The following is a 25,220-nucleotide window of genomic DNA, read 5'->3' as shown; positions in this document are numbered from 1 at the left end:
TTTGTCAGATCTTTCAGAGACTGACAGAATGTGACCACTTCCTTGTTGCTAAACAGGATGCACGACACACACAGACTGAGTTTTGCAAACACTCTACCATCACCTTCCACACAAGTGTCTCTTACAGTGACTTCCCAAAACTCCAAGCTCTGTTGCATTAAACACTGAACTAAATCTACAGACATAATATGTATGTCTGTCTTCTCTCGTGCTCATACTCCTGGGTGGAGAAGCAAATGGCTCATGTTCTCTCTTTCCACACACACACCCTCTTTGTGGTATAATCCGCATAAGTTTCCTTCCTCTTTTGCTGCTGCACTGAACACATTACTGTAACAAAGCACCTAAAAACCAGGCTCGGCTCTTTGGGGGATGGGGTGGGGTGACAACAAGAATGAAATACCTATGCAGTTAGGATTGCAGACTGTGATAGATACGCCTTTTTGAATATCAAATCAGAGTTCATATTATTTATTCACAAGTATTTTTCAAGCATTTAAGCAGTAGCTCATAACAACTTCACAGGTTTTCACTATTCCATTCAGACTTAAAAGCAAATTAATTTAACTAGCCCTTAAACAAGATACTGAAAAAATTAGAAAGGGCAATTAACCACAGTTGTTCACATTTCCAGACACTGCTGCCAAAAATTCTCTCAGGTTCAAACTGCTTAAATGGGAAATAGCTACCAGTTCACTATTTTAGTCTTCTCCTTAGTATAGGAGTACCATGTCAAAAATTAAGTATCTTCCTTTGCTTCAACATAATCTTAATATTCATCAGTTTCATTTCCATCTTTTTACAGATTGTCCAATGCTGCCCCACCACCACTAATCAGACACACAAAACTCTCTGTATTCCATGAAAGCAACCGATTTTGAGATAATAAAGAGCGGTCTTTCAGGTTGTGCTCATTAATGATCCAGTCCTTATACCGAGCTACTCAGGGGCGTATCTATAATAGGGAAAGGGGAGACAGTTGTCTGGGGGCCCACTGCCTTGGGGGGCCCCCAGAGGCAAGTCACATGACTGACTCCCCCAGCCGCGCACCCGCCCGGGCTTCAGTTGTATTCATCCTCCAAAACTGATGTGAGTGTTAACACCTGGAGCTACCAGAACAGCATGTCTTTCTCTAGTACCATTAAATGACTTGCACCGTCCACAATTTACAAAACCTTAAAAAAACAATTTAGGATGACGTTCTATTGTGGCACATAGGTTATATATATAAATTTACTATGCTTTTTATTACCACTATTCATCCTCATTTAAGATTTCTTTACTTCATAAGGTAAGCTTCGCGGGGGGGGGGGGGGGCTATTTTAAAATCTTGTCTCTGGGCCCACTCCAACCTTGCTACGCCCCTGGAGCTACTCATCTTTTCTATGCAGGTGACCCTCATTATCCGTGGTTTCGGCACTCACAGTTTCACATATCTGCAGTTGGGCAATATATTGCCGATCTTGTTATTCATGGTACATGGCTTTGTTTATTCGTGGTTTGGGGCAATGCAGTTCTGCTTTACATGGCCGTGCTCTTGCTGCACATGCTCATGGGTTGTGAGGAATTTGAAGGACTGTAGAGTGCTTTGTTCTGCATGCTTAGTTTTTTGTGCTTCTAAAAGCCATTTTGAGTAGAAGTTGGTATCCTTGGGGAGCCATTGGGAGCCTTCAGGAGCCATTGCTCTGGAGTTTTTGGAGGCTTTTTGAGCCATATCTGTAGAACTTTTGGGAGACCTTTGAAACCTTTTTTGAGCCTTTCCTGTGGAGCTTCTTGGAGCCATTTTCTAGAGCCTGTTGAAGCATTGTGCTGCCCTTGTAAGATACTAATTATGACTTTTATAAATTTAATGTTAATGTTGATGGAATTTTATTTTTTAATTAAAATTTTCAAATTAAAAATAATTTTGATTTTGATAATTACAGTACTTTAACTTAAATTGCAATTTAAATTAAATTAAATTAAAATTGATTTTAATTATCCATTAAAATTTATTCTACTTTCATTCCTTGATTCTCACACATTCCTCTGTGTATGTTTACTTGAAATGGATTTAATTTTGTGCTGCTTCTTTGACTAACCTACCAACCAATCAGGCCAAAGGACTTGTGCTGCTAAACACTGGACTTCAACAGCGGGGTGAGGAAACGTCATGCTTACGCATTACTGAAGAAGCTGGGGGGGGGGCATTTCTAGAGGAGCTGGAAAGTGAGAAAGCTGAGGTGGCCCAGGTACAATGCTGTGTTCCATCCTTATTTCTGTTTTTACCCCGTCTTTTCAGTGATTTTTCTGTCATTTTCTGAGGCCAATATAAATCCAAACTGTGGTCAAAGCAGAATCCACACAGTACATATTTTAGGTATTGACTACACCCAAGCAGGCCAATACGAACCATCTAGACACGCCAGCCCTTTAGTTCATATTGTTCCTCAACAACAATTGTATGAAGTGCATCTTTCAGAAAACTCACATTATGGTTGAAAGAGTCAAGCTACCCACCTTGGGGTTTTGAGAGGGGATATTTTTTGGCTAGATGAGATTTAGTTTTGGGCTTTCTTCCAGCTTGAAGAGTGCATTGTATTGGGGTAACACACTGCAGTTCACATGTTTCCAGCACTGGTCTTGAATCGTTGTGACATTTGACTTGCAAAGAAGAACCAGGGCAACCTGAAATAAAGGAAGGGATCAATATTTATTTTCTCTTTTCACTGACGAGCAAGCATAAGAATCTCTGGTTGCTGAGCATATATGATTTATTAGAAAGGGAGTAATACATCTGTGTAAAAGTCTTCAGTTTAAAATCAACCATCCTTCCCGTCATCATTACATTAGTTAATAAGAGAATGCTAACCTATTGACCTTTATGATCAATTATTCAAGCACTCTGTATGATATCCTGGCTGTAGGGTTAAATCTATAATTTTAAAAACGTATGTTACTACGGAATGATAATGATGAAGACAATGAGGCAAGGCACAAAATTAACAACTTAAGCTGGGTGATAATACTTCTGTGTCTGACAAATAATAAGCATGTCATCATTTTAGCAATCCCTGCTAACTTGGCAAAGAGGCACCTTTTACCGTGGTGATTCTCTTTATTTATCAGGGGGAGAATAACTGGCCCTATCCACCCCCAGGACAGTACCTCCAGTGACTGTTGCTGGTGTCTATCTTGTGCTTCTTTTTAGCTTGTGAGCCCTTTGGGGACAGGGATCCAACTTATTTATTTATTATTTCTCTGTGTAAACCACCCTGAGCCATTTTTGGAAGTGCAGTATAGAAATCGAATAAATAAATAAATCCCCCCCCGCCCCCAATAAAGATTCACAAATGACAATGTTTAGTGCTTAAGCACCTTACACCTCCTAGTGTGGTGTAGTGGTCAAAGCGTTAGACTAGGACCAGGGAGATCAGAGTTCAAATCCCCATTCAGCCATGAAACTCAGTGGGTGACTCTGGGCCAGTCATGTATCTCTCAGCCTAACCTGTGTCATAGGGTTGTTGTGAGGATAAACATAACGATGTACACAGCTCTGGGCTCCTTGGAGGAAGAGCGGGATATACATGTAAATAGATAAATAAATAAAAATATGCACATGATACTGATATATTCAAACTTTCTCAAAGATTACATTGTTCTCATATGGATGATATCAGGAAAAGCTGGATGTGTTTTACATTTGTATTCACTTGTTTCTTCTAAAAAGTGAATCTTGTAATATTTTGAACTAGTTGAACCAGGTGCAGACAATCTGCAACTCTAGTCTCCCCCAACTTTCTCCCCCCCAAGCCCACCCGCCAGTTGCCGCTTTCTCCTGCCCGCCACCACTTTCTTCCCCTCCCCCGCACCAGCCGCCACTTTCTCCTGCCCACCCCCCTGCTGCAGCTTTTTTCTCCCATCCGCCCACCCACCACCATTGTTGTTTCTCCCTCCCATCCGCACCCACCGCCACCGCTTTGCTCTCCCCCCACCCGCCTGCCGCCGCCGCTTTCTTCCCTCTCTTCTCCTCCCTCGGCAGGGCCTCTTGCCAGAACTCTTGCAGCGTGTCACGAGAGTTCCGCCACCAAATCCTGGGCATGAATGCCAGCTAAGATAATTAAATATATAGATAAGCATTGGCCAAATGTTTGCTTTTTGTTTTGTGTTGCAAAAATTAGGTACTAATTAAATATTTTCAGCTGCTGCCTAAACAAGACATCAAAACTAAACTCTTATATTTGCTCATTTAATTGAAGGTATCAAAAAAGGGTAGGGAAGAGGAAAACCACTATTATATGTGCCATCAGTGTGGGTGGTGAGATTCCATAATTTCAGTGTCATGGCCCTGTGTATTCACCCCTCTTCTCAGGGCAGCAATGTTAGTAGTGTTCAAGGTCAATTCAAAATAATGTTATCCTAATTTTTATTCCAGTTTTGGAAAAATTGAATACATAAGCCCTTACATTTACTTAATGGGTGAGGCTGAAAATGGTAGTACAACTCTTTTATTTTTAGCTAACTCTCTGTGGGCTGTACTGCATCTCTCTCAGAATCTGTTCTGACGATAAACCCATGGCCAATGAAAACAGAAATCACAAATCCACTTCCACACAATGACTGCTTACTTGTGTAAGCCACCTATGCATCTGTTATGTTATAGTTCATATAAGACTCTTCTTCCCCATGAACTTGTAAATCACATCCTGCGATCTTCCAGTTTACATCAAATCAGCTGCAATCTCACAAAGGGAAATCATTGTTTTTAATTCTGAGAAAGTTTGCCACTGACTTGTAAACCTTTTTTTTTTTTTTTCCTTAATGGCTACAGACCTTTCAAAAGCAAAAAAGAAAACCAAGAGAGCCACATGGTCAGTGCTGAACTTCCAGGCTGAAACAGCAGCTATAGAGAGGCCTTGTGTCAGTAAATGGGACAGGATCCTTAGGGAACTCCGCACAGCAAGCAGTTAATGGGGAGTGAGTGGTGGGGAGGGACAGACAGAGCAAGTGTAGCCACACAGGAGGGCATGGCTAACAAGAAAGTAATACACAATCATCTGAAATTATTTTCAAGGCTGAAATAATACAAGATCTTTGTGTAATAATGGTTCAGTAGATTGATTAATTTTTACACTCTTATTTAAAGAACTTTTTTCTTATTTAATTTCACTTATTTTGGATAACATATTTCAGTGTCATCCAATAAACACACAATGTCATCTATAAACACACTGCTTGGTTGTCTTAAATGGACCTCATCAATTCACACCAGCTTGTTCAGAATTTAATAGCCTGAATATGAAGAATGCATTTCAGTGAACTTCTAGTTAATCATTAAAAGCCACTTCCTTTACAAAAGTCACCACCTACATCATAAGTGAAAACAAACATACAAAATTGCTTTAAAAGAAAAATCCAACATCCTGTAACACATACAGTTTAATGTATACTACATATTTTTCATCAACCATCTTCCTACATGCCATCATCATCATCTATTATAGATGATGATGGCGGTAGCATGTAGGAAGACAGTTGATGAAAAATATGTAAATAATAATATATATTAAGTGCAAATAATATATATTTGTTCTGAAAGAAAAAAACGTTCCTGCCTTCAAGCTCAGAGCCTAAAGAATTAGACAAAACAACAGTGAGCAATAATAATAATTAGGCATGTGTGTGTGTGTGTGTGTGTGTGTGTGTGTGTGTGTGTGTGTGTGTGACACCCTTCTCTTAAACATACCTGTCGCTAATCCCATGTGTGGCAGTTCTCATGAGAGTTTGCAAGAAGCTGCCAGATAGAGATGGGGATGGGACGGTGGCCAGGCCAGCCATTGGGCAGGGAGGGAAAGATGCACCCAGGCCGGCCAGCGGACTGTGGCGGCCAGGCCAGCTGGCTGGCTGGCGGGCGGAGAGGGGAAGCGCTGGTGACAGGGCAGTGAGAGAAAGCACACTGGGAGGGGGAGAATGGACTGGGGCTGAAGATGAAATGAAGATGGGGTGGGGGAGAGACAGGGAGAACTAGGTGTGCAGATGCTCTGCATCGGATCAACTAGTTTTAAATAATTGTATTATGTTCTTTATGTTCTTATTGGAATCTCAAAGCTAAATTTAGGGCCACTCTTACAACTACCAATACAAACTTATTTGTTTTAGTGTTTTCCGGGTGGATTTTAGTAAGCAAATGTTACTGAAGGCAAGTTTGTAATACTCTATGTCAGGCCTGCACAACATACAGCCCGTGGGCCGCATGTATCCTGCGATGCCTTTTTTCCTGTCCCACCACTCCTGAGTCCTCTGGAGCTTGTTTTCCCCCCACTTGCCTGCCCTTCCGGCAGCTACGGCTGCCTTCACTGGCCGAGCCCTCCATGGAGCTCACTTCCCCTCACCCGCTCTCCTCTTTGGCAGCTCTAGCTGCCTTTATTGCCCAAGCCGAGGAAATCACTCCAAGCACTTTAGCTAATTCCAGGGCAGGAGCTTCCTGGAAATGAGGGTGCATGCACACATGCTCTGAAGCAATGAGGGTGCATGCAGTGGGGAATAACTGCCAAGAGGTGGCGGCTGGTGGGGAGGGAAGGCTCCTGCAGCCCAGCCCGGCTGGGAGAGAAAGAATGGACTGGGGCTGAAGGTGAGGGGACAGAGGTGTTGGCAGCGGGAGCAAAACAGTTTCACTTTGCAAACTCCCACTATTTGGGCCAAGTTCCTGCGAGGCCCCTTGGAGCAGCTTCTTGCTTGTTTGTTTTGGAGAGCGAGCGAGGCGGGCTGAGCAGTGGAGGGGCCTGCTGCTCCCCCCCCGCCCTGTGAGGCACACCCCTCGAACTTCTTCTCCCCCCTCACTGAGGGCAGGGCCCCTGCTGCAGCCCGATGGGAGAAAGGTGATCTGGGGGCAGCAGAGCAGAAGAAATCTTCCATGACCCCCTTCCAAGCAACGAGCATTCCGGCTCTTTCTCCGCCCCTCCCCTGCGCCCCCCTTTCCCCACCTATCCCATTAATCCACAGGCTCCAGAGCCTCTCGGAACCCAAAGCAGGAGATCCCAACTTTTAGCAAGAGCTCCCATCATGGCAGGGCAGGCAGTGTGAAATTTGCCAGCCACCCGAGCGAGGGAGGGTGGCGTGTGTGCACTGGCTTGTTCTTCTCCCAGGGACGGAGGCGGAGGTGGCGCGATCCCTCAACCGGCTCAACAAACAGAGGTCCCCCACCACATAAACACACCACCCTGAAGCCTGCTCTGTTCCCGTCTCAGCTGGGAGGGACTCCCTGGATGGACACGCCACCTCCAATCCTTCTACTTACAAAGACAGACATGTGAGCGGGGGGAGGAGAGAAACATATTGCCAGATATGCATTCCGCTCGTGTGCCCTGCCTTGGCTCTGGATCCCACCCCGGTGCTTTTGAGTTTTTCCCGGGTGGGACAGTGTTGGGAGGACCGGAAGCCTCTCTGGGCGGATGGCAAAGCTGCTGCTTGTGTGAAGGACTTCCGTCAAGCCCAGAGAGCAGCGAGCTGCAGGGACACCTGAGGAGGGCAGAAGGCGGCAGGGTCGTGTGGGACGGATCAGATTTGTCCCCAATGTTGGGTTGTTTGGGTCGTTGTTTTTTGGGTGGATGTGTCACCTCTCCCAGACTCTAGTCTGCTTGGAAGAGATTGCAGCAGGCAAAGAAGCCACACCGATCTGGAGGGGATAGGAGGGGGAAGAGGGGCACACGAGGAGAGGGACTCCTGTTCTTTGTAGTGTGTATATATGTGTGTGTGTGCACACGCCTGCCCCCGTGTGCCTATAAGCGAGCCAGGGAGAGGGAGAGGGTAGGTTTTTCCTCTGCACTGAGCATGAGAGTTCTCCTTTGGGGATTGAAAACCCCACCTGGAAGGAGAGAGTGTGTACAAGTCCGCATGCAGCCCTGCACACAATTATTTGGGTGTCAGGCAGAGAAACTGGCAGCTACTTTGTTGGGCCTTTCTATTCCCAAGGGCCATCTTTCCACCCACGAGACGCAAACCCTCTTCATCAGAGAAAATGCCTAACGAGAAGCCTTGCTGGTTGACTAGGAAACATTGGAGATCAGAGTGGGGGACCCTTGAATGGGTACCTACCAACCTAAGTACGGTAAATAATCACATTACTGCTATGTAAAACTGCCAGAATAAAACATGTAGATTCAAAACATAACTCTTCTCTCCCCCTTCATCTCATTATAATTAATTCCACTCTAATTTTAATTAATTAATTAATTAACTAACTAACTAACTGATACTAAGTTTTACTTTAATAGTCAGCACCCTAAAAAGTGACCTTGGCCCCCACAAGCCAAGTCACCGTAGTTTCGGCCCACCAGGGCATTTAAATTGTGCACCCCTGCTCTATGTACACACACACAAAACAGAATGTAGAATTATTCTGAAATAAATATTATGAGAACACACCATGAGTTACTGAAGATATGTATCTTCAGAGCCAGCGTGGTGTAGTGGTTAGAGTGCTGGACTAGGACCGGGGAGACCTGAGTTCAAATCCCCATTCAGCCATGATACTAGCTGGGTGACTCTGGGCCAGTCACTTCTCTCTCAGCCTAACCTACTTCACAGGGTTGTTGTGTCGAGAAACTCAAGTATGTAGTACACCGCTCTGGGCTCCTTGGAGGAAGAGCGAGATATAAATGTAATAAAATAAAATAAAATAGAATAGAATAGAATAAAATAAATATCACAATTCATCCATTCTATCAAGGCTGCAATTCCTTAGATCCATATTCCAGGTTCCTTGCTGTGTTTCAAACTCTGTTCTCAGACAGGAGGCAGGAGTCACCACTCTGGAATCAGGCTACTGGTGGTGCATAACCCTTTTCTGGTTAAAATTCTATTTCTCTCAAGTGGGTTTGGCTTCATTAACACTGATTGATGGGTTCAATTCGAAGTGGAAGCGGATGGTTAAAACTAAATTACAACATTAAGGGCTCCTACAGGAAGAACTTATTAGGCTTGGATATCTCCGAGCCATGAGGGCCATTAAACAGCACATTCTCAATACCAAATTACAAGGGAAAGCAGCTAGAATACCGAGAGGCTTTTACTTGGGGAATCAGCTTTTTAACCTGAAACCTGCTTGTTTCAGTAACATATCAATCCCAAAATTTAGGCGCATCCTAATTCTCACTCAGCTTAATGCTCTCCTCGCGGCTGTTTTAGAGGGGAAGTTTAAGGGGATATCATACTCTTTGCATTTATGCCCCTGTGGCTCAGGCGCTATAGAATCCACCGCCCATGTAATTTTATTTTGTGACTTTTACAAGGATATCCGTACAAATTTTATCTCGCCAATTTTGTTGAATATTCCTGGCCATACTGATGACTTTTATCTTGATTTCTTGCTGTCCTATTTTAATGCTATAATTTCTAATTTGGTGGCCAAGTTTTGTTATATTATTTGCAAATCTCGAAACATATTCATGTGATGTTATCTTGTCTGATCGATGACCGAAATAAAGTTATTCTGATTCTGTCAAGACTGCCAATATTGCTAAAATGTTTCTCTTGAATACAGAGTTTTCAAAATAACTTTTTTCTGTAGAAATTAGGGATATGCAAATAGATTCAGATTGATTTGTCCCAAATCTGGTGATTCTAGCTCGAAATGAATCTGCCTGGACACTCCTGGCCAAATTCAAACTTGAATAGAATCATGACAGATTAGATTTGAATTGCATTGAGACTTGGGTTCCTCCTATTACTTCCCCCCAGATTCCCAGCTTTCTTTTCTTTTCTTTTTTAAACTAAGCTCTAGCCCTTGTAAAAGTGGAGTTATGGAACAATGTGTGCAGCCACTATTTTTCAAGTGTTTGGATTTTTTGGTGTATAATAACTTTTCCGCAATAAATCCCTATGAGGACTAATTACACAACTTCATTTTTTCATTTTGACTGTCTTTGGATAATACCAACTGTCAACTGCCATGTGCCAACTGCACCCCCCCACCACCACCACCAAGGCAGTGGGGTACTACACAGTTTATGTTCTAGGAATTTTTTCAAGTGTTTAGACTCGTTGGTGTCTAATAACCTTTCCTCATAATGAATCCCTATGAAGATTCATTACACACCAAGGAGTCAAAACACCTAAAAAAAAAAATCCTAAAATATAAACCAAGTACCCAGTGGCTTGCTGGTTGGAGGGGTAGTTGGCACATGAGATGCCACTAATTTCCCACCCCCACCCACAAAGCAGTGGGGTCAAAATGAACAGAAAAAATGAAGGTGTGTAATGAAGACACCAAAGAATCTAACCCCACTGGCTTGTGGGTTGGGGGGGGGGGGGTAGCTGGCACATGGGATGCCACTAATTCCCCACCAGAAAAACAGTGGGGTAAAAATGAACAGAAAAAATGAAGGTGTGCAATGAATCCTCGTAGGGATTCATTATGAGGAGAAGTTATTATACACCAAAGGGCTAGAGCTTAGCTTTTTAAAAAAATTAAAGCTGTGGATCCATGTTAGGGTTTAGCTGTGGATCCATGTTAGGGAAAGGGCACTTTCAAATCCCCATTATTTCCTATGGTGGTAATATACAAAATCAGTAAAAACGTAATCAACCAAGTGCCCCACTGCCTTCAAATTTGGGTGGTAGGTGGCACCCATAGGGACCTACTTACCACCCAAATGTGGTGCCCCTAAGGTCTTTAGAAGTGTTCCAAATCAATCTAAATCCAAATTGAATCCACCTTGAATCGAATTTGCAGGTTCAAGTTTGAATCTGGCTGATTTGATTCAACCTCAAATTGAACCACAAAAAATTGATTCATGTACATCCCTAATTGAAATGCCATTTGAAGCAGCCAACTCATTTTTAAGCTCTGTTTAAAAGACAGACATTTAAAACTATTTTTAAAAATGAACGTAAACATACAAATGTATATATTTGTATGTTTACAACATCTTCTTTCCTTAGAATGGATAATAAAACCCAATCAAGAATTGCAACCTAGATTTTGAGATTTTTCCTAACTCTAAAGCAGATACTATATACTTAATATAAATTTATTCAGATTTATTTTAATTTGAAAACAGGAAAGAACTATGAACATTATTGCCCAATATATACCAAAGGATGCAATTCTAAACTATTTGCATAAAACTAAATCCTACTGAAAATATTTACTTTGGAGTAAATTTGGCTGCAAATTGTGCTGAGAGGACTGCCTTAAAAGTAAAGTTTGAAATAAAAATCTGATTCAAAAACAAAACACAAGAATGTAATATTCTTAATATACTATTTAAGCAAATAGGCAACTTTTTAAAAAAAGGTTATACACTTATTTTACTCCACCTCACCATCAGCCAGAATCTTGCCCTAAAAATGTATGTGTGTTCTTATTCTTCAAATTCAATTTTAAATACAGAATTCTTCTGAAATAAAACATTAATTCTTTGGGGAATTATGTCCCACTTTTCCATACATCTCATGGAAAATAACAAAAGTAATTTGTTACTTCAAGAAGCAATTAAATTTGAAAAAGCAATTAAACCACAAAGGCAGCAAATTAAAAAAGCAAAATAAATGTCCTGGTTCAGATGTAATATGCAGCTAGAATGGAATTGTGGCTTCACATGATGATAGCTAGCATTAGACATGCACGTTTTCCCCTCTCCTTCACATGCAGGAGGAAGAGATATTCTGCCTGATCCAAGCTTAGGATAAGCTTGAACTGGGTGATCCTGTCTTATTCTAACCAAAGTTTCCAAATCACAGAATCTTAAACTGGGATACTAGCAGTGCCCGAGACTAGGAGACATTCCAACATCCAAACTGGGCCAATGATGCAAGCTGGAAGTGAAAACTTATAAAACCATTCTCCCATTAAAAAGGGGAACTGGGTATTAGAAACAGACCATGTCATTAAACAGAACAGGAGAGGCAGCTAAAAAATAATGACAGTGGCAGGTAAACATGCCTAGGGAGAGAAAATGTGTGTCACTACATGGCATCTTTAGGAACATGTCAGGACTGACTGGGTCCACTGCTGAAACCAGGCCAGCACCCAGGAAAGGACTGGGGTCCCTGCAGGCAAGAGCTCTTCTTTGTGGCTGCACTGGTGGCCACTATCATGGCTTTCTTTTACTTACAATGCAATGTCCCCAACCCAACACTGCATAAGGAAATGAGCATTGCCTGTGGATTAGAAAACAGGGCAGTTAACAAATGAGAAAAGCTCTACAGTTGCCCCACAAACAAGGTAAGCTTCCATGCCCCCTATGCCTCTCCACCACCATGCAGGAGAGAAACCACCAAGTACACTTTGCCAAGATCCAACTAAAATCTGGAGCAGCCCTGAGAAAGTCCATGGTGGTGGTAGACCACAGCTTCTCTCAGTGGCTGTACTTGCCACCACCATCTTTCCTACCCATCACATCAAGTCCCCCCAATATAGCATCAAAGTCATGCAACAGGGTAGGGGCATAGCATTATGGGTAAAAAACAATGGGGCTACTGATGCAGCTGCTCAGAATAGGCCAGGGCTGCTGCCACTGCCAACGTAGGGGGTCCACCACTATGCAAGAGAGAAACCACCAAGTACACTTTGACAAGGTCCAACTAAAATCTGGAGCAGCCTTGAGAAACTCCCACACTTTGGAAACTACTGAAAAGGTTTGTTTGTTTGTTCGCTCTCTCTCTCCCTCCTTCCTCCGGTATAGCTGTTCCCTGCCCCTTTTGCTGTGTTAGGAGTTACATGGGATAGGCGGGGGGTAGAGTTGCGGGCCCAGCCTGAGAGTTGGTCATGAGGGCTGCCATTTTAGTCCCCCAGCACATGACACCAGTGGACCAATCACATGCATAAGCAGTCCGCTTCTTTGCTCTGCCTTTCAGTTGCTTTATGGGCAGGCAGTAAGCAAGTTTGCTGCTTCTACATGTAGCAGCTACTGGAGCAGGGAGAGTGGCAGCTATCTTCAGCTGTGAAGGGACTGGGCTTTGGTGGTGATTCAGCAGTGAACGCTATTCCTTTTTGACTGCTGTGGTAACTCCAATTTTTGGCTCCCAGAAGGCTGACACTTTAGTTCTGGGCTATTGCCAATATGGTTTGGTGATTCATTACTGTTTAATTAAGTCACTTTTGTGCTCTTTTTCTTACACTGCAAAAGGTTCCCTTGCCACTGCCTCCCGCCCTTAAATTTGGTAAATATGATATATTTCAGTTCTATTGCTTTCTTCCTTCATTGATTCACTGCCCCTTAATTTGGTTACCTCACTGCTCTTTCTTCACAATTAAATTAAATTGCCTAGTCCTTTAAAATGGTCAATTATAATTGTTAAGTACTGTTACTATGTTTTCATTGTCCCTATACAAGTACTTGTGCTCTTTTGCTTATACTTTAATCTGGTTTCTCTTGTCCCTTTTAGAATTAATTATGTAATTAACTTTTGTACTGTTGCTTTCTACTTTTCTCTGGTTCATTCCTTGCTTTTGCAGTTAAACAAGTTACAAATAGTTGAGCACTTTTGTGGTCCTTCCAATTGATTCCCTTTTCCCTTAAAATTCAATGAGTAATTGATTTTAGTTGATTTCCACCTCGAGCGGCTGCATAAGTGGCTGGCTCTCTTGCCTTTTAGTCGGTCGCTGGGGCAAAAGCATCAAGTTGTATAACTCTAAGCCTTAGAGATCCCCAGCTCTGTGTGCTTGGGTGTTACTTGCTGTTGCCTTAAAGTACCAAGTGCTTAAAAAAAAAAACCTACCATTGCTGGTCTTGAGCTAATTGCTTAGCTGTCAGTGTTTTTTCCTTATAAATAAGAAGTATTACTTGGCTGCTTTGAGCTCGTTTGCGCTGGTATTCTTGTCTGAGTTGTTTTAGAAGCCCTGATCTGTAGTACCTCAGAGGTAAGTCCCTGATTCACTGTTTGCTTGCTCTGGTGGGATTTATCATATACCTTCTCCTGTAGCTATAACAGATGTTATGATTCATGGCAATTTTAGTTTTCAATCGGCAGCTAACCTCAGAGGCTGCCTCTACTTTGATGGGTTTTTGTCTATAGGGTTGGATAATTCCTCTTTGACTTCGAGTTCTTCATGTTCTACTCTTCCAAAATCTTTCCTCTTTCATGTGGACTTGTAACTTGTAGCTGTGCTTAATTTAAGTATTGTCCCCTCCCCTCTTGTTTTGCTTATCACTGAAAAATAAATAAATAGATAGATAGATAGATAGATAGGGTGGGGTTTTTTAATATGGAGTATCTGTTACCTTATGCTAGGGAGTAATTGTTATGGGTAGAAATACTGTCAGAGTGTGTGTAAACAAATAAAATGCAAACACACAATTGTTAATAATAATTAAGGGCTGGTCTTGTGGAAGTAGGTATGGATTATTCCCTTTGCTGAGCGTGGCCTCCCCTGGCTGCAATCCGAGGTCGCTCTGGGTGGGGAGCCTGCATGCAGATGCTTCTGGGTTCCCTCCCAGGCGTCTCCGGGTTGGGGCTGGGTGTGGCTCTCGCCTGCAGCTTGGGAGCCACCGCTGGCGGTCTGTGTTGATGTTGCTGGGCTGGATGGACTGGGGGTCTGGCTCAGTGTGTGGCAGATGCCTATGTTCCTAACAAACAATGGGTGTGGTTCAGTCAACTGAGGGAGTCATAAACACACAAACAAAAAAACCAAAACAAAAACAGGGAAGAATAAATATTATAATGATGATATATTTATTGGGAAAATTTTGCAGTCCTCACTGCTGGAATGTTCCTTTTGGTTTTACTTTTTGGATATTCCATGCTCCCGGGAGTTATCACTTAAGATAGCTGGCCACTGGTGAATTGTTAGTTGTCCTAATTCATTTATTATGTTAATTTGTTTCTTACTATTGAACATTTGTTCTCATTTTTTAATTTGCCAGTTCCCCGGCTCTTAATTCCGAGATGCTTGATGCCAGAGAGATTTTTGATCAATATCTTCCTGTAGGGTCAGAGGAAGGAGCTTCTTTGTTATCTCGTCCTAGCAATCCCTTCTTGCCCTCACTATACAGAGGTACACCGCTTCCCTGGTAAATTTTCCACTCTTGATTAAGATGTTTATTATTCTCTATTGCCAGGACTTGTGTTATAGGGGAAGTTTTATTCCCCTATATTTTCTTAATTTTGAATGTACCGTTTCTCCTTTGTAGCACATTCCTATTGAGCCTCTTGCATTATGTTTTAAATAAGTGTGGTGTTTTTTGAAGTATGATCCCTTTTGTATTTTTCCTTCTTTCAGCTCCTGTTACTATGTCTGTTTAATCTGGAAAGTTTTGCCTTTGGGTGCCTGGCACATCAGCGCAGGAATTCTTTGATACTGAAATTGGATCACTACAGTCACTGTTCTTTAATGATCCTGTAATTCTGACATTTTATATTTGGCCTGGGCACCACTTTGGTTTAAGTCTTTACGTGCCATTTTTGAGTTGGTTCCACATAATCATTTTGGTACAGTCATTTATCAGGTATGAATTCGACCTCTCTTTTATATTTCAATGTGAGTTGACCCAGTATATGTGGGCAGTTGAAGTTGCCCATTGCTGTTTCATAGCACTGCTGAACTGGATCACGCTATCGTCTGGTTCTGCAATTCTCACATTAGGTATTGTCTTGGCATCCCTCGGTATGCATTTAGATATTTGAATTATCGAGTCTATGGGTGGTACATGATGTCCCATTATTCTGTCCTCTCTCTCAGTGTGATGGCACTCTTAGCCCTCAGGGTTAGTGCAGATAGTGACACATTTCCTTTAGTTCTTGTTTTATGTCCAAGACTCAGAGGGGCCCTTGGTCCACCTCTGTTTCTGGCCAATTAATAGTGCTCACCCTTTATGGCACTCAACTGCATAGGGGTGTAGGGTGATAGCCTGGGTCCACTCTTTTGTCACGAGGACATCGTGGAATGATATGGACTGGTGTTTTTTTGTTGTTGTTTTTCAATTTTGCTTAGGTATATTTTTAGGAGGGGTGTTGCCATATATTGGTGATTCATTTGGTGGGGGCAGGGGGTTGTTGTAACAACACTGGCCTGCTTCGAGACTAGGCTCTAATATTAGAGACAATGGATTATTTTCGGAAATTAAAAGCTCAGCTTCTGGCTCTCGTCTTGGTCTGGTCCAACATGATTGCGAGTTTGCCTTGGCAGGACCAGGGCAGGATCCAATTTTTCAATGGCCAGACATGGTGTTAACCATGAGATTGGCCAGGCTATGATTGCTATGGGCGGATTAGTGATTCTGCATCCTGAGATTTTAGTTGAAGATGTTTCCTGGTTTCAGCCAGACAGCATTCATTTGTCAGATTGGTGGGATGTTGTCTTCCTCCAGAACCTGCAGCAAGGAATTTGTATAATTATAGATGGATGGGGTAAGCAGGGTGAAACTGAGATTTGCGCTGCATCTGTGGCAGATGAGTGTGAGTCAGGTTAGGTTAATTTACATTGGTGTTGGGCAGGACGGCTGTTATGGTGAGTGGGAATATGGAGGAAGGCTTGGTGATCTCGCGATTCTCTGGCTGGATCCTCTCCCACTTGGATGTATGCCAGCAAACACCGCTCATTGCCTCACGACCTGGGTTGAGGTGGGCTGGCATGCATCTCCTCGATGGGGATAACCTCATGGTAGAGAAGAGGTTCTGATTGGAAGAGGTTCTGATTGGAAGAGGTTCCAATCAAAGCTTGGTCCTTTGCCCTCCTGTGGGCATACCTCCTATGAGATTGACCCACACAGGAGATACCCACACTTTAGTTAAGATTCCTCATTGCAGGTTTTGTAATTATTAAATAAAGTGACCCTAGTTTTTTCCAATGACGTGTGTCCTGTTGTTATTTGGGCCAGGGTTTGAAACAATTCACCTAACCTCAGAAGGTGGGGGCACCTGGAGAACAAGCATCTTAGCTGACAGGTAGGCTCATGTTGGACAGATAGTCCTTTAGATATCCTGCTGCCTAATTGGTTGAGATTTAGAGGCCAATAACAGCAACTTGTTACCTGCTACAAAAAGCAACAAGGAAAGCAAATAGAATCCCCTCAATTCCTTCAAGAATTAATGAAATGGCTAGGAATGTGCATGGAACTGGTTCAGAGTCCCTTTATGGGCCTCTGAACTGGTTCAAAGAACCAGCAGTTCTGCCAGTTCGAAAGCAGCGGGGGTCTCCTTTTAAGAGTGGGAGGAGGGTGCACCCCTCCCGCTGCTTTCCCCCCACTGGCGTTAAGTTTTTTAAGAAGCCCATCAGGGCGGCAGCATACCTCCCTTCTGCCCCATTGCCCTCGTCTTCCGGATATGACAGGAAGTCGCCGACGTGTGCATACATCAGCGATTTCCAGTCACATCCATAAGATGAGGGCAACGGGGCAGCAGGCCGCCACCCCGATGGGCTTTTAAAAAAACTGACGCCAGTGGGGGGAAGCGACTGGAGGGGTATGTGCACCCTCCTCCCACTCTTAAAGGGAGACCCCTGCCGCCTTCAAACCTCCCTGCCATGGTTCCATGCACATCCCTAGAAATGGCAGCTAAATCATTCTTCTGACAACTACCTTGCTCTTTACTTGCACTTTTATTAAGATGATGCAACTTTGCTAGACTTAAGTTCTCTTTTTTCTCAGTGCCCCATCATGCCAGAAGCTGATGTCTCCTTAGAAATACAATTCAACAGAATATTTATTTTGCCTCTTTGGCCTAATTTTCACTTCCTGATGACAAGGAAGATCCCACACTGCTGGTAGTCTAGATTATCTATTATATGTTCTGAAGAGTTTGTTTGTGCGAACTCCTGCTAACTGAGCAAAGATATGCCTTTCAAAGTGGTGATTCTCTTACATTTAGCATGTAGAGAACCAGCCCTATCCAACCCCAGCACAGTATTTTTCCAGTGGCTGTTGCTGGTATCTGCCTTATGTTTCTTTTCAGATTGTGAACCCTTTGGAGACAGCCATCTTATTGATGTATATTCTGTTTTTCTATGTAAACCACTTTGAGAACTTTGCTTGAAGAACAGTATATAAATATCTATAGCAGTAGTAGTAGTGTGTGGGTGTGTGATGAAATGCAGATCTCCATCTTAGCTCAATAATGTCTTACACAAACACTCCACTGAGTGTTCTGAATGGTGGATATTCCTCCCTTTTGTTATTAAATGGGACAGTTTCTTACTTTTGTTATTGAGAGGACAAGGCCACAAGCTACAGGCCTAAGCCCTTTTTCACACTAGGTAACCAGCTCAAACCAAACTCACCTTTAGACGTGTAGATTCAGACCCATTAAGGAGGAGAAACCTCCAGTTGGGAGGGAAAACCTCTACCCTGCATTGGCCTAAGACCAGCATTACATCAGAGATGTGCTGACTCTTTCCATTGGATCCCAGAGCTGTCTATCTCTGGAAGAGTGGGAAAGCCTTCCCCCTCTTTAGTCACTACAAAATAGGGGACAAGAACCCCACCATCTTGTCACTAGGACAGCCATGAGTTGCCAGCAACCAGGTACCATCTCTCCAGCTTCTACTAGTGTTCCTAGGAGAACACTAGTCTACTAGAAGAACCTGCAGGGATTAATGGTCCTTCAGCCAAGGATCTGCGTACTGCTAGACTAAGGTTAAACTCAGTGCTAGTTAGCTCATGTTTTGCATTTTCTTTTGAATTCCTGTGCACCAGTTTCCTCTGTTTTCCCCAATTCCTTATTCTGTGTGCAACCCTTGTTATATAATAAAGTTCATATACCTAGAAGTGACTTCAGTCTGATTTAACAGGTTCTGGAGGGTTATTTTCAAGACTCTTCCCCATGTGCCTCGTAAGGTCATTCGGTACTGTTGTTTCCTGAATGTGCCTCGTAAGGTCATTCGGTACTGTTGTTTCCTGAATAATATATTGTTATCTAGAGCTGGCTTGTGTGACTGTACAGTGCCTGTATGTCCCAAAGCCAGACAGTTCTAGATTGTTGAAGCCGTGTCTAAGCCTACTGAAGGTAGATCCCAGGAAAATATAGACTAACCCCTCGTTTCATCACAGGGTGTTTGTGCGAAAGAGTGTTGTACTTCGATGAGCTACAGATACCAAGTTCTGCATATACAATCCTACCACTGATATTAGCTGAATGAATTATTTCTTACCATGGAATATGCTGGGGATATGTTTTTTGTGTGTGGGGGGGGTGTTTTTGTATTTTGTAGAAATTCTGAACATAATCCTTTTAACTGCTAATGTTATGAACATATTTCTGTTCAAAAATATTCAAACACAGCATGTTCAAGAATGGGTTGTTATTAGCAAGCAATAGCAGAGCACTATACTCAGTGCAAAGAAGAGAAGAGGAAACCACAAAATCAAGCCTTTCTCGATTCCTTCCTCCTCTCCTGTTGCAAGGTCTCTCTGGCCTCCCATTCCCTTTGAACACATTTTGAAAATCCTTCCTTTTTTCTCCCACCCACCCCCTTTGTCAATCTGAGATCCAGCAAAACAGTTATAACAATAATATGCTCTGTGCTGAGAAAAGAAAAACACAAAATAAAACCTACCTAACTCTTTCATTCCTGCTGTCCTCTTATTGCAAAAGGGCTCACTCTCTTTGCCTCCTAGTACCGTTAAATAAATTTTGAAATTCCTTGCAAAAGTGTTCCTCCTCCCTCCCCCAGCCTGTGGGGACACAGTTGCCCATGCCAACACTTGATTTTAATAACAAGCCCACCAAGAAGCAAGGATATCTCAAGCCAATCAGAAACCAGTGCCAGAAAACCAATCGGAAAGGGGGGGAAACCCGCCAAAATGGCCACATGAATCACATGAATCAGTTCATGCCAAATTTGGACTGATTCAATTCAACCTTGAATTAGCCTCTTCATTTAAAGGGTGATTTGATTCACTGTTGAATTCACAAATCACCCCTGATTCACGCGCAAATTGCATTGCACATCCCTCCCTACTTCCTTGACTTCTGAAATAGGTTAAGAAGATTTGCATCCATTCAGCTTTATCCAGATACAGCCACAGATTCAATAAACCATCAGCTCCAATAATTGGATCACTTTCCTTATGAGGCAAGGCTACAGCATCTAGGGCTTTTTAGTTTGAAAAAGAGCCAACTACGGGGAGCCATGATAGAGGTATATAAAATTGTGCATGGAGAAGAGAGTCGACAAAGAGACATATCTCGCTCACACACAACACTAGAACCAGGGTCATCCCATGAAACTAAAGGTCAGGAAATTTAGGACCAACAAAAGGATCTACTTTTTCACCCACAAAGCGCATAATTAATCTATGGAATTCTCTGCCATAGGATGTAGCAATGGCCACTAGCTTGGATGGCTTTAAAGGGGGCTTATGCAAATTCATGGAGGACAGGTCTATGAATGGCTGCTAGTTTGGTGGCTATAGGCCACCCCTAGCCTCAGAGGCAAGATGCTTCTAAATACCAGTTGCAGGGGAGCAACAGCAGGAGAGAAGGCATGCCTTCACCTCTTGCCTGTGGTCTTTTCAGAGGCATCTGGTGGGCCACTGTGTGAAACAGGATGCTGAAGTAGACAGGCCTTGAGCCTGATCCAGCAGGGCTGTGCATATGTTCATAATCCCCAAACATCTTTTCAGTTCTAAGTCTTGGGCCTGAAGCGAAGAGGGAGTGAAAAATACTGAAGATGTACTGAGTGCCTTTCCTGAGAACAGTGTAACTTCAGCCACCTCCCGTTCTCCTGAAATTAGGGAAATGCCTCCCAAGCTACAGGATGTAGTTTCTACTACTACCTTTTGATTTTAAAATTAAGCAAAGTTTAAATTGTCATGGATGCAGCGTTATTTGTTGGACATAAGGCAGTAGAGGATATGGGAAAGAAGAAATGAAGATGAGAGCCAGGGAAAAGATTAGGAGAGGATAACAGTTGCTCGAAGGGGGAGAAAAAAGTCTGCAGCAGGAAGAATCCTCTCATTCAGACATCAGCTGCACAGCTCTGCTACCATACTACAGTTGAATACTCACTGTCATGGTAACAAAGTACAGGATAGGAGACATGACTGTATATAAATTGTCTGGGCATGGGCATAGAAGGGCCAACATAGGAATGCATTTAGAGAAAGTGAAATGGGGGAAGCAAGAAATCAGGATATTAACTTCCACTTTGCTGTGGACTCCACTTCCACAGGCCCACATTATACACCAATAAAAGCAGTGCTGCACCATGGCTGTTCCCACACCCTCAGTAACACGCACTTTCGAGCCACGGGATGAGGGAGGATCACGGGATTATGTTCCACACTAGTAGTGCTTGCTACATTAGGGCTTTGAACTAGATTGCACTCTTTATAGCTTATCATTGTAAAGCAGAGCTTTCTCAAAAGCAGAGTTTTTAGGTCCTTTATTTATTTATTTTTAATTACCGTTTGATTTGCATTATAAACTGCTGTTTTATAACACAAAAGACTACAATTCCAATCCATGGCCAGAACATTTGCCTATAATGCTTTATGCCACTGCAAAAATTAGCAGAGGCAGAAAAAGGAAATGAATGAATGTCAGAAAAAGGAAATGATGAATGTCATCAAATGTCAGAAAACGAAGCAACTTTCTCCAACAAGAATTTTGTTGTACAGTGCAATCTAGAATTAGTCTCTTACATTATTTGCTGATTTAATGTAATGAATTGTCTGCAATTGCTTGAAAATCTTAGTCAATATTAGATTACAGGAATATTCAAGAGTGCTTGCAGTACTTACTAACAATGCATTGTCAGCACCTAAATATCAGCAAGACTGTGTGCTACTGAAGGAGAAAATAAAGCATTCCGATAGAGCATTTAGTATCACCTTTAATGCTGAAAGAGGAAAATCAGTACTTACTTGTATTTCAGTTGTTTCCAGAACTAAAATGCAAGTTCCAGCTCTGAATTCTCACTTCACCAGCCTAAAAATGACACCTCGTTTATACTTCTGCTTTGTTATGTGTACTACCTTGAACTTAACAGGAACTGAGTTTTTATAAAAACACATGGTTGTCATAGCAAAGGCTGATAAAAATCTACCAAACTTTAAATCTCCGAAGAACCCCACTTAATAATGAAAAGAATGTTAGCTCAAGTTCAGCAGAAGCAAGTGCTTTTAAAAACTTTGCTCTTCTGTAGCTAATTATGCCTTCTTAAGATACACTGATGTAGGAAACTAATATTTCTGTAAGGAAATTAATGCAACCTTCAGAATTAGCTGGACTGAGGAAACAGGGGATTTAAAACAGACTTCATTGTTGCTCCCAATAAAGTTTGACTCAAGTAGTTAGTCTTGACTCTTCCTGGTCATGCCAGTCCACCACCTGCCTGAACCATCTGCTGGATTGTTTAAGTACTAGAAACATGGCTGTCAGAGGTCACAACACACAACAGAAAGCAACAATGGCAATCATGGACCAAGAGCAACAGAGAAGAGGAAGACCAATGGTAACAACAGCATCAAAAAAAAATTGCCTGCGGAAAGAGCTTTATCCACACCGATTTTACTACTCCACAACAAATGTCCTAGTCAAATAAATTGGCTAAGTTTGAGCCAAAGTGTAATAAAAACTATTGGCTGACATCCTAACACTATGTGCAACTGCACTCCCACTTCAGCAGTGTGGGCATTTAAACATAAGGGGCTGACTTTTGCCCATCTCCTCTTCCTCCTGAAGTGCTTTGAGCAACCCAAAAATACGTCCCTGAGCCATGCCGATAGAGGAAGAGTGAGCAAGCAAGACAAGGGCAACTTCCTCCTGGTCATGTCAGTCCACCACCTGCCTGAGTCAGACAGATGTGACCAGAAAGTGGGTGGGGCAACTTGCCCCCATCTTGACTGCCCACTCCTCTGTCTGCTTCTGTCCACCACCTGCCTGTGCAAGATAGACACATGCATGAGAAGAAGTGAGCAAGCAATGCAGTGGCAAGCAAGATGGCAAGTCCACCATGAAGCAGAAGTCATTGCTAGGGGGGAGCAGCAAGTCTGCCTTCCCCATGGAGTGGAGGACACTGCTGGGGAAGAGTGGTGAGTCTGTCCCCCATCGAGTGGAGAACATTGTTGGATGTGAACAGAAAGGTGCCCACACACCCCCATGGAGCAGAAGGCAGTCTGGCTCTTAAATCTCAGGGCTGGCTCCTAAAAGCAAAGAAATCTTGCCAAGGCCTGGTGTATTATATCCATCCCAAAAAGGAATTGCTTATATAGAATTATATATCAGAATTATATTGCACAAAATAAGAAACTTTTTTCTTTTACTATGTACCTTTCTTTTCCCCATTCCTTTTATGGGGAAAACTCCTATGCAATTTCTTTTTAGACTATTTGTTCCCAACCTTCATTTTAAGATAGAGAAATAATATATCACGTGTGCTGTTTTGTTTTTCAGTCATAATTTCTTTTCTTCATCATCTTTTGAATCTTTGACGAATCTAGCAGCTGCCCTGGCCTTCAAAAGTTGTGTTTACATACCAGTCTTCTGACTGCAGAACTTGGTTGTTGTGACATTAAAGTACTTTGTCTAAAGCACAAATCTAGAGTGCATAGTAACAAAGGCACTTTGGAATTAGGTCTGCAATTAATTAAGTATGCTTAAATTTTGTATCAAGGAACAAACTATAGATTTCTTTAAAACTCAAGCATTGACAAAGTCGTTCTAGTAATTTGTAATGTCAACACTGTAATGTACAGTACATTCATCACCATATTTGGAAGGCAACTATGACAGATTTATAAAGAGAAGAGGTCAGAGTGGGATATAGAAGAAAACATTAATCGTTGCCATCAACTGTCTGACTTTGCCATGGTAAAGGCTAATTATACTATTCCAACAAAAACGGTCAGCATAACAACACTGCATAAATGCAAGACAATCACTAAAAGAAAAAGGTACTGTATTTATTTTCCATTCACTGAGTGAACTAAAAGGCAAGAAGACGAGATACTCTAAGGATAAAGTAAGCAGCCTGTAGAGGATGTCAGCCTGACATCATGTGTAAAGTGCAATGGAGGCAGTCTGGAAGTGCAATTGCCAGTGCTGTTCTCTGTGATTCCAGAGGTTGGGGGTGGGTGGGTAGTAATCTGGAAAGCAGACACCATGTGTACACAAGAGAGATAGCCCAAGGTCAAACAATACGAGATTAACTCATCACTTCTATGAAACCTCCCAAGTAATGAATGTTCAGTTAGCACTAACAGGTACTAACAGTGAGCTTCCCCTGCCTGGGCTTCCTAGTCTGCCACTCCTTGAAGGCTTCTCTCCTTCTGGCACCTCAGTCTCATGGGGAGAAGGTTCCATCAACACCAATGCCTCTTCTGGTGAAGTCTTGCTCCTCCAGCCGAGTGGCTTCCTAGGATCACCAGTTATCAAGAAAGCTCCCTCTTTTGCTGACGACTGGAGGACTGAACTGTGCCAAAATTCTGGATTTCTCAATTGATCTTTATGGACAACTCTCAGTTTTAGCCTAGAGTAGATTTAAAAAGGTGGGGGGGGGAAGGATCTAAAGGAATCGAAAGTTGAGCAGACTGTGTGAGTTGAGCAACTAAGTCCATGGCTGAAGGCAGTTGGATAATGAAATGCTGAAAAGGAATCTTTCAGGGAAATGGGGGGGGGGGAGGGTTGGCCTGCATGAATACACAGCTTACAATATGTGGCACTCTAGGTCAGTAGGTCTGATCCAGTCACTCTCTGGGCCTGGCCTTGCTCAGGGAAACTGAGATAGTGGCTGTGATCAAGAGTGCCCTCACCCAGCTGATGTGGTGTGCCAATTGCATCAATTTCTGGAGAAGTCATGCTCATAGTTATATATGTCTAAGCACGTCTGGTTGGATCGATGCAATATGCTCTGCTTGGGGCTGCCATTGAAGAGTGCCCAGACACTTCAGATGGTACACAATACTGCCGCTGGCTAATGACCAGTGCCAGTTATCAGGATTATGTGATTTTGTCATACCGTCTTCATTACCATTGAAGATTTGGTTTGCCCCTTCTGTTGACATTCCAGCCCAGGCTGAAGACATTTCTATTCTAGGAGCCTTGTGACATGCCAGACTGACATGCACTTTATGCACGTGGACCCAAGGTATTTCTTGTCTGAGTTTTTTGCCTGGCTGATCATTCCTGCAGTGTTCATTTTTATTCTGTATTGATATTTTTGCTTTTTATTTATATCTTTCTGTGGAGCTCTTTGTGATCTATTCTAAGCTTCCTTAAGTGCCTCATATTGGGCCAGGAAGGTAGGATAAAAGTACCTTTACTAAATAAAGTATCCTGGAGGTGAGCAGGGTCAGAAGGTA

The 25,220-nt window shown here is 42.6% G+C and overlaps 1 protein-coding gene and 1 long non-coding RNA gene across 8 annotated transcripts in view; one reads left to right on the top strand and one right to left on the bottom strand.

Moving 5' to 3' along the window:
- LOC128341719 (protein bicaudal D homolog 2-like) overlaps positions 1-25,220 on the bottom strand; it is a 314,941-nt gene that overhangs the window by 68,435 nt on the left and 221,286 nt on the right. For 4 of the 7 annotated variants that reach the window (XM_053288161.1, XM_053288155.1, XM_053288158.1 and 1 more), the window contains exons 1-3: positions 12,701-12,717; positions 3,488-3,543; positions 2,500-2,667 (exon numbers count right to left, since the gene is read on the bottom strand). In XM_053288161.1, coding sequence (XP_053144136.1) covers positions 2,500-2,667; positions 3,488-3,543; positions 12,701-12,702 — 226 coding nt within the window. In that variant the 5' untranslated portion in view covers positions 12,703-12,717. Of the gene's footprint in view, positions 1-2,499; positions 2,668-3,487; positions 3,544-4,812; positions 5,559-12,700; positions 12,718-25,220 lie in introns of those variants that run through there. The other 3 variants (XM_053288159.1, XM_053288157.1, XM_053288156.1) reach the window with 2 other exon arrangements.
- LOC128341722 (uncharacterized) lies at positions 12,859-16,769 on the top strand. The gene is made up of 3 exons (XR_008314525.1): positions 12,859-13,143; positions 14,847-14,977; positions 15,203-16,769. It is a non-coding gene; the product is annotated as an uncharacterized LOC128341722 (long non-coding RNA).

Source organism: Hemicordylus capensis, chromosome 2, assembly GCF_027244095.1.
Source record: "Hemicordylus capensis ecotype Gifberg chromosome 2, rHemCap1.1.pri, whole genome shotgun sequence".
In the NCBI taxonomy this organism is placed as follows: domain Eukaryota; kingdom Metazoa; phylum Chordata; class Lepidosauria; order Squamata; family Cordylidae; genus Hemicordylus; species Hemicordylus capensis.
This window is presented reverse-complemented; position numbering and strand designations above follow the sequence as displayed.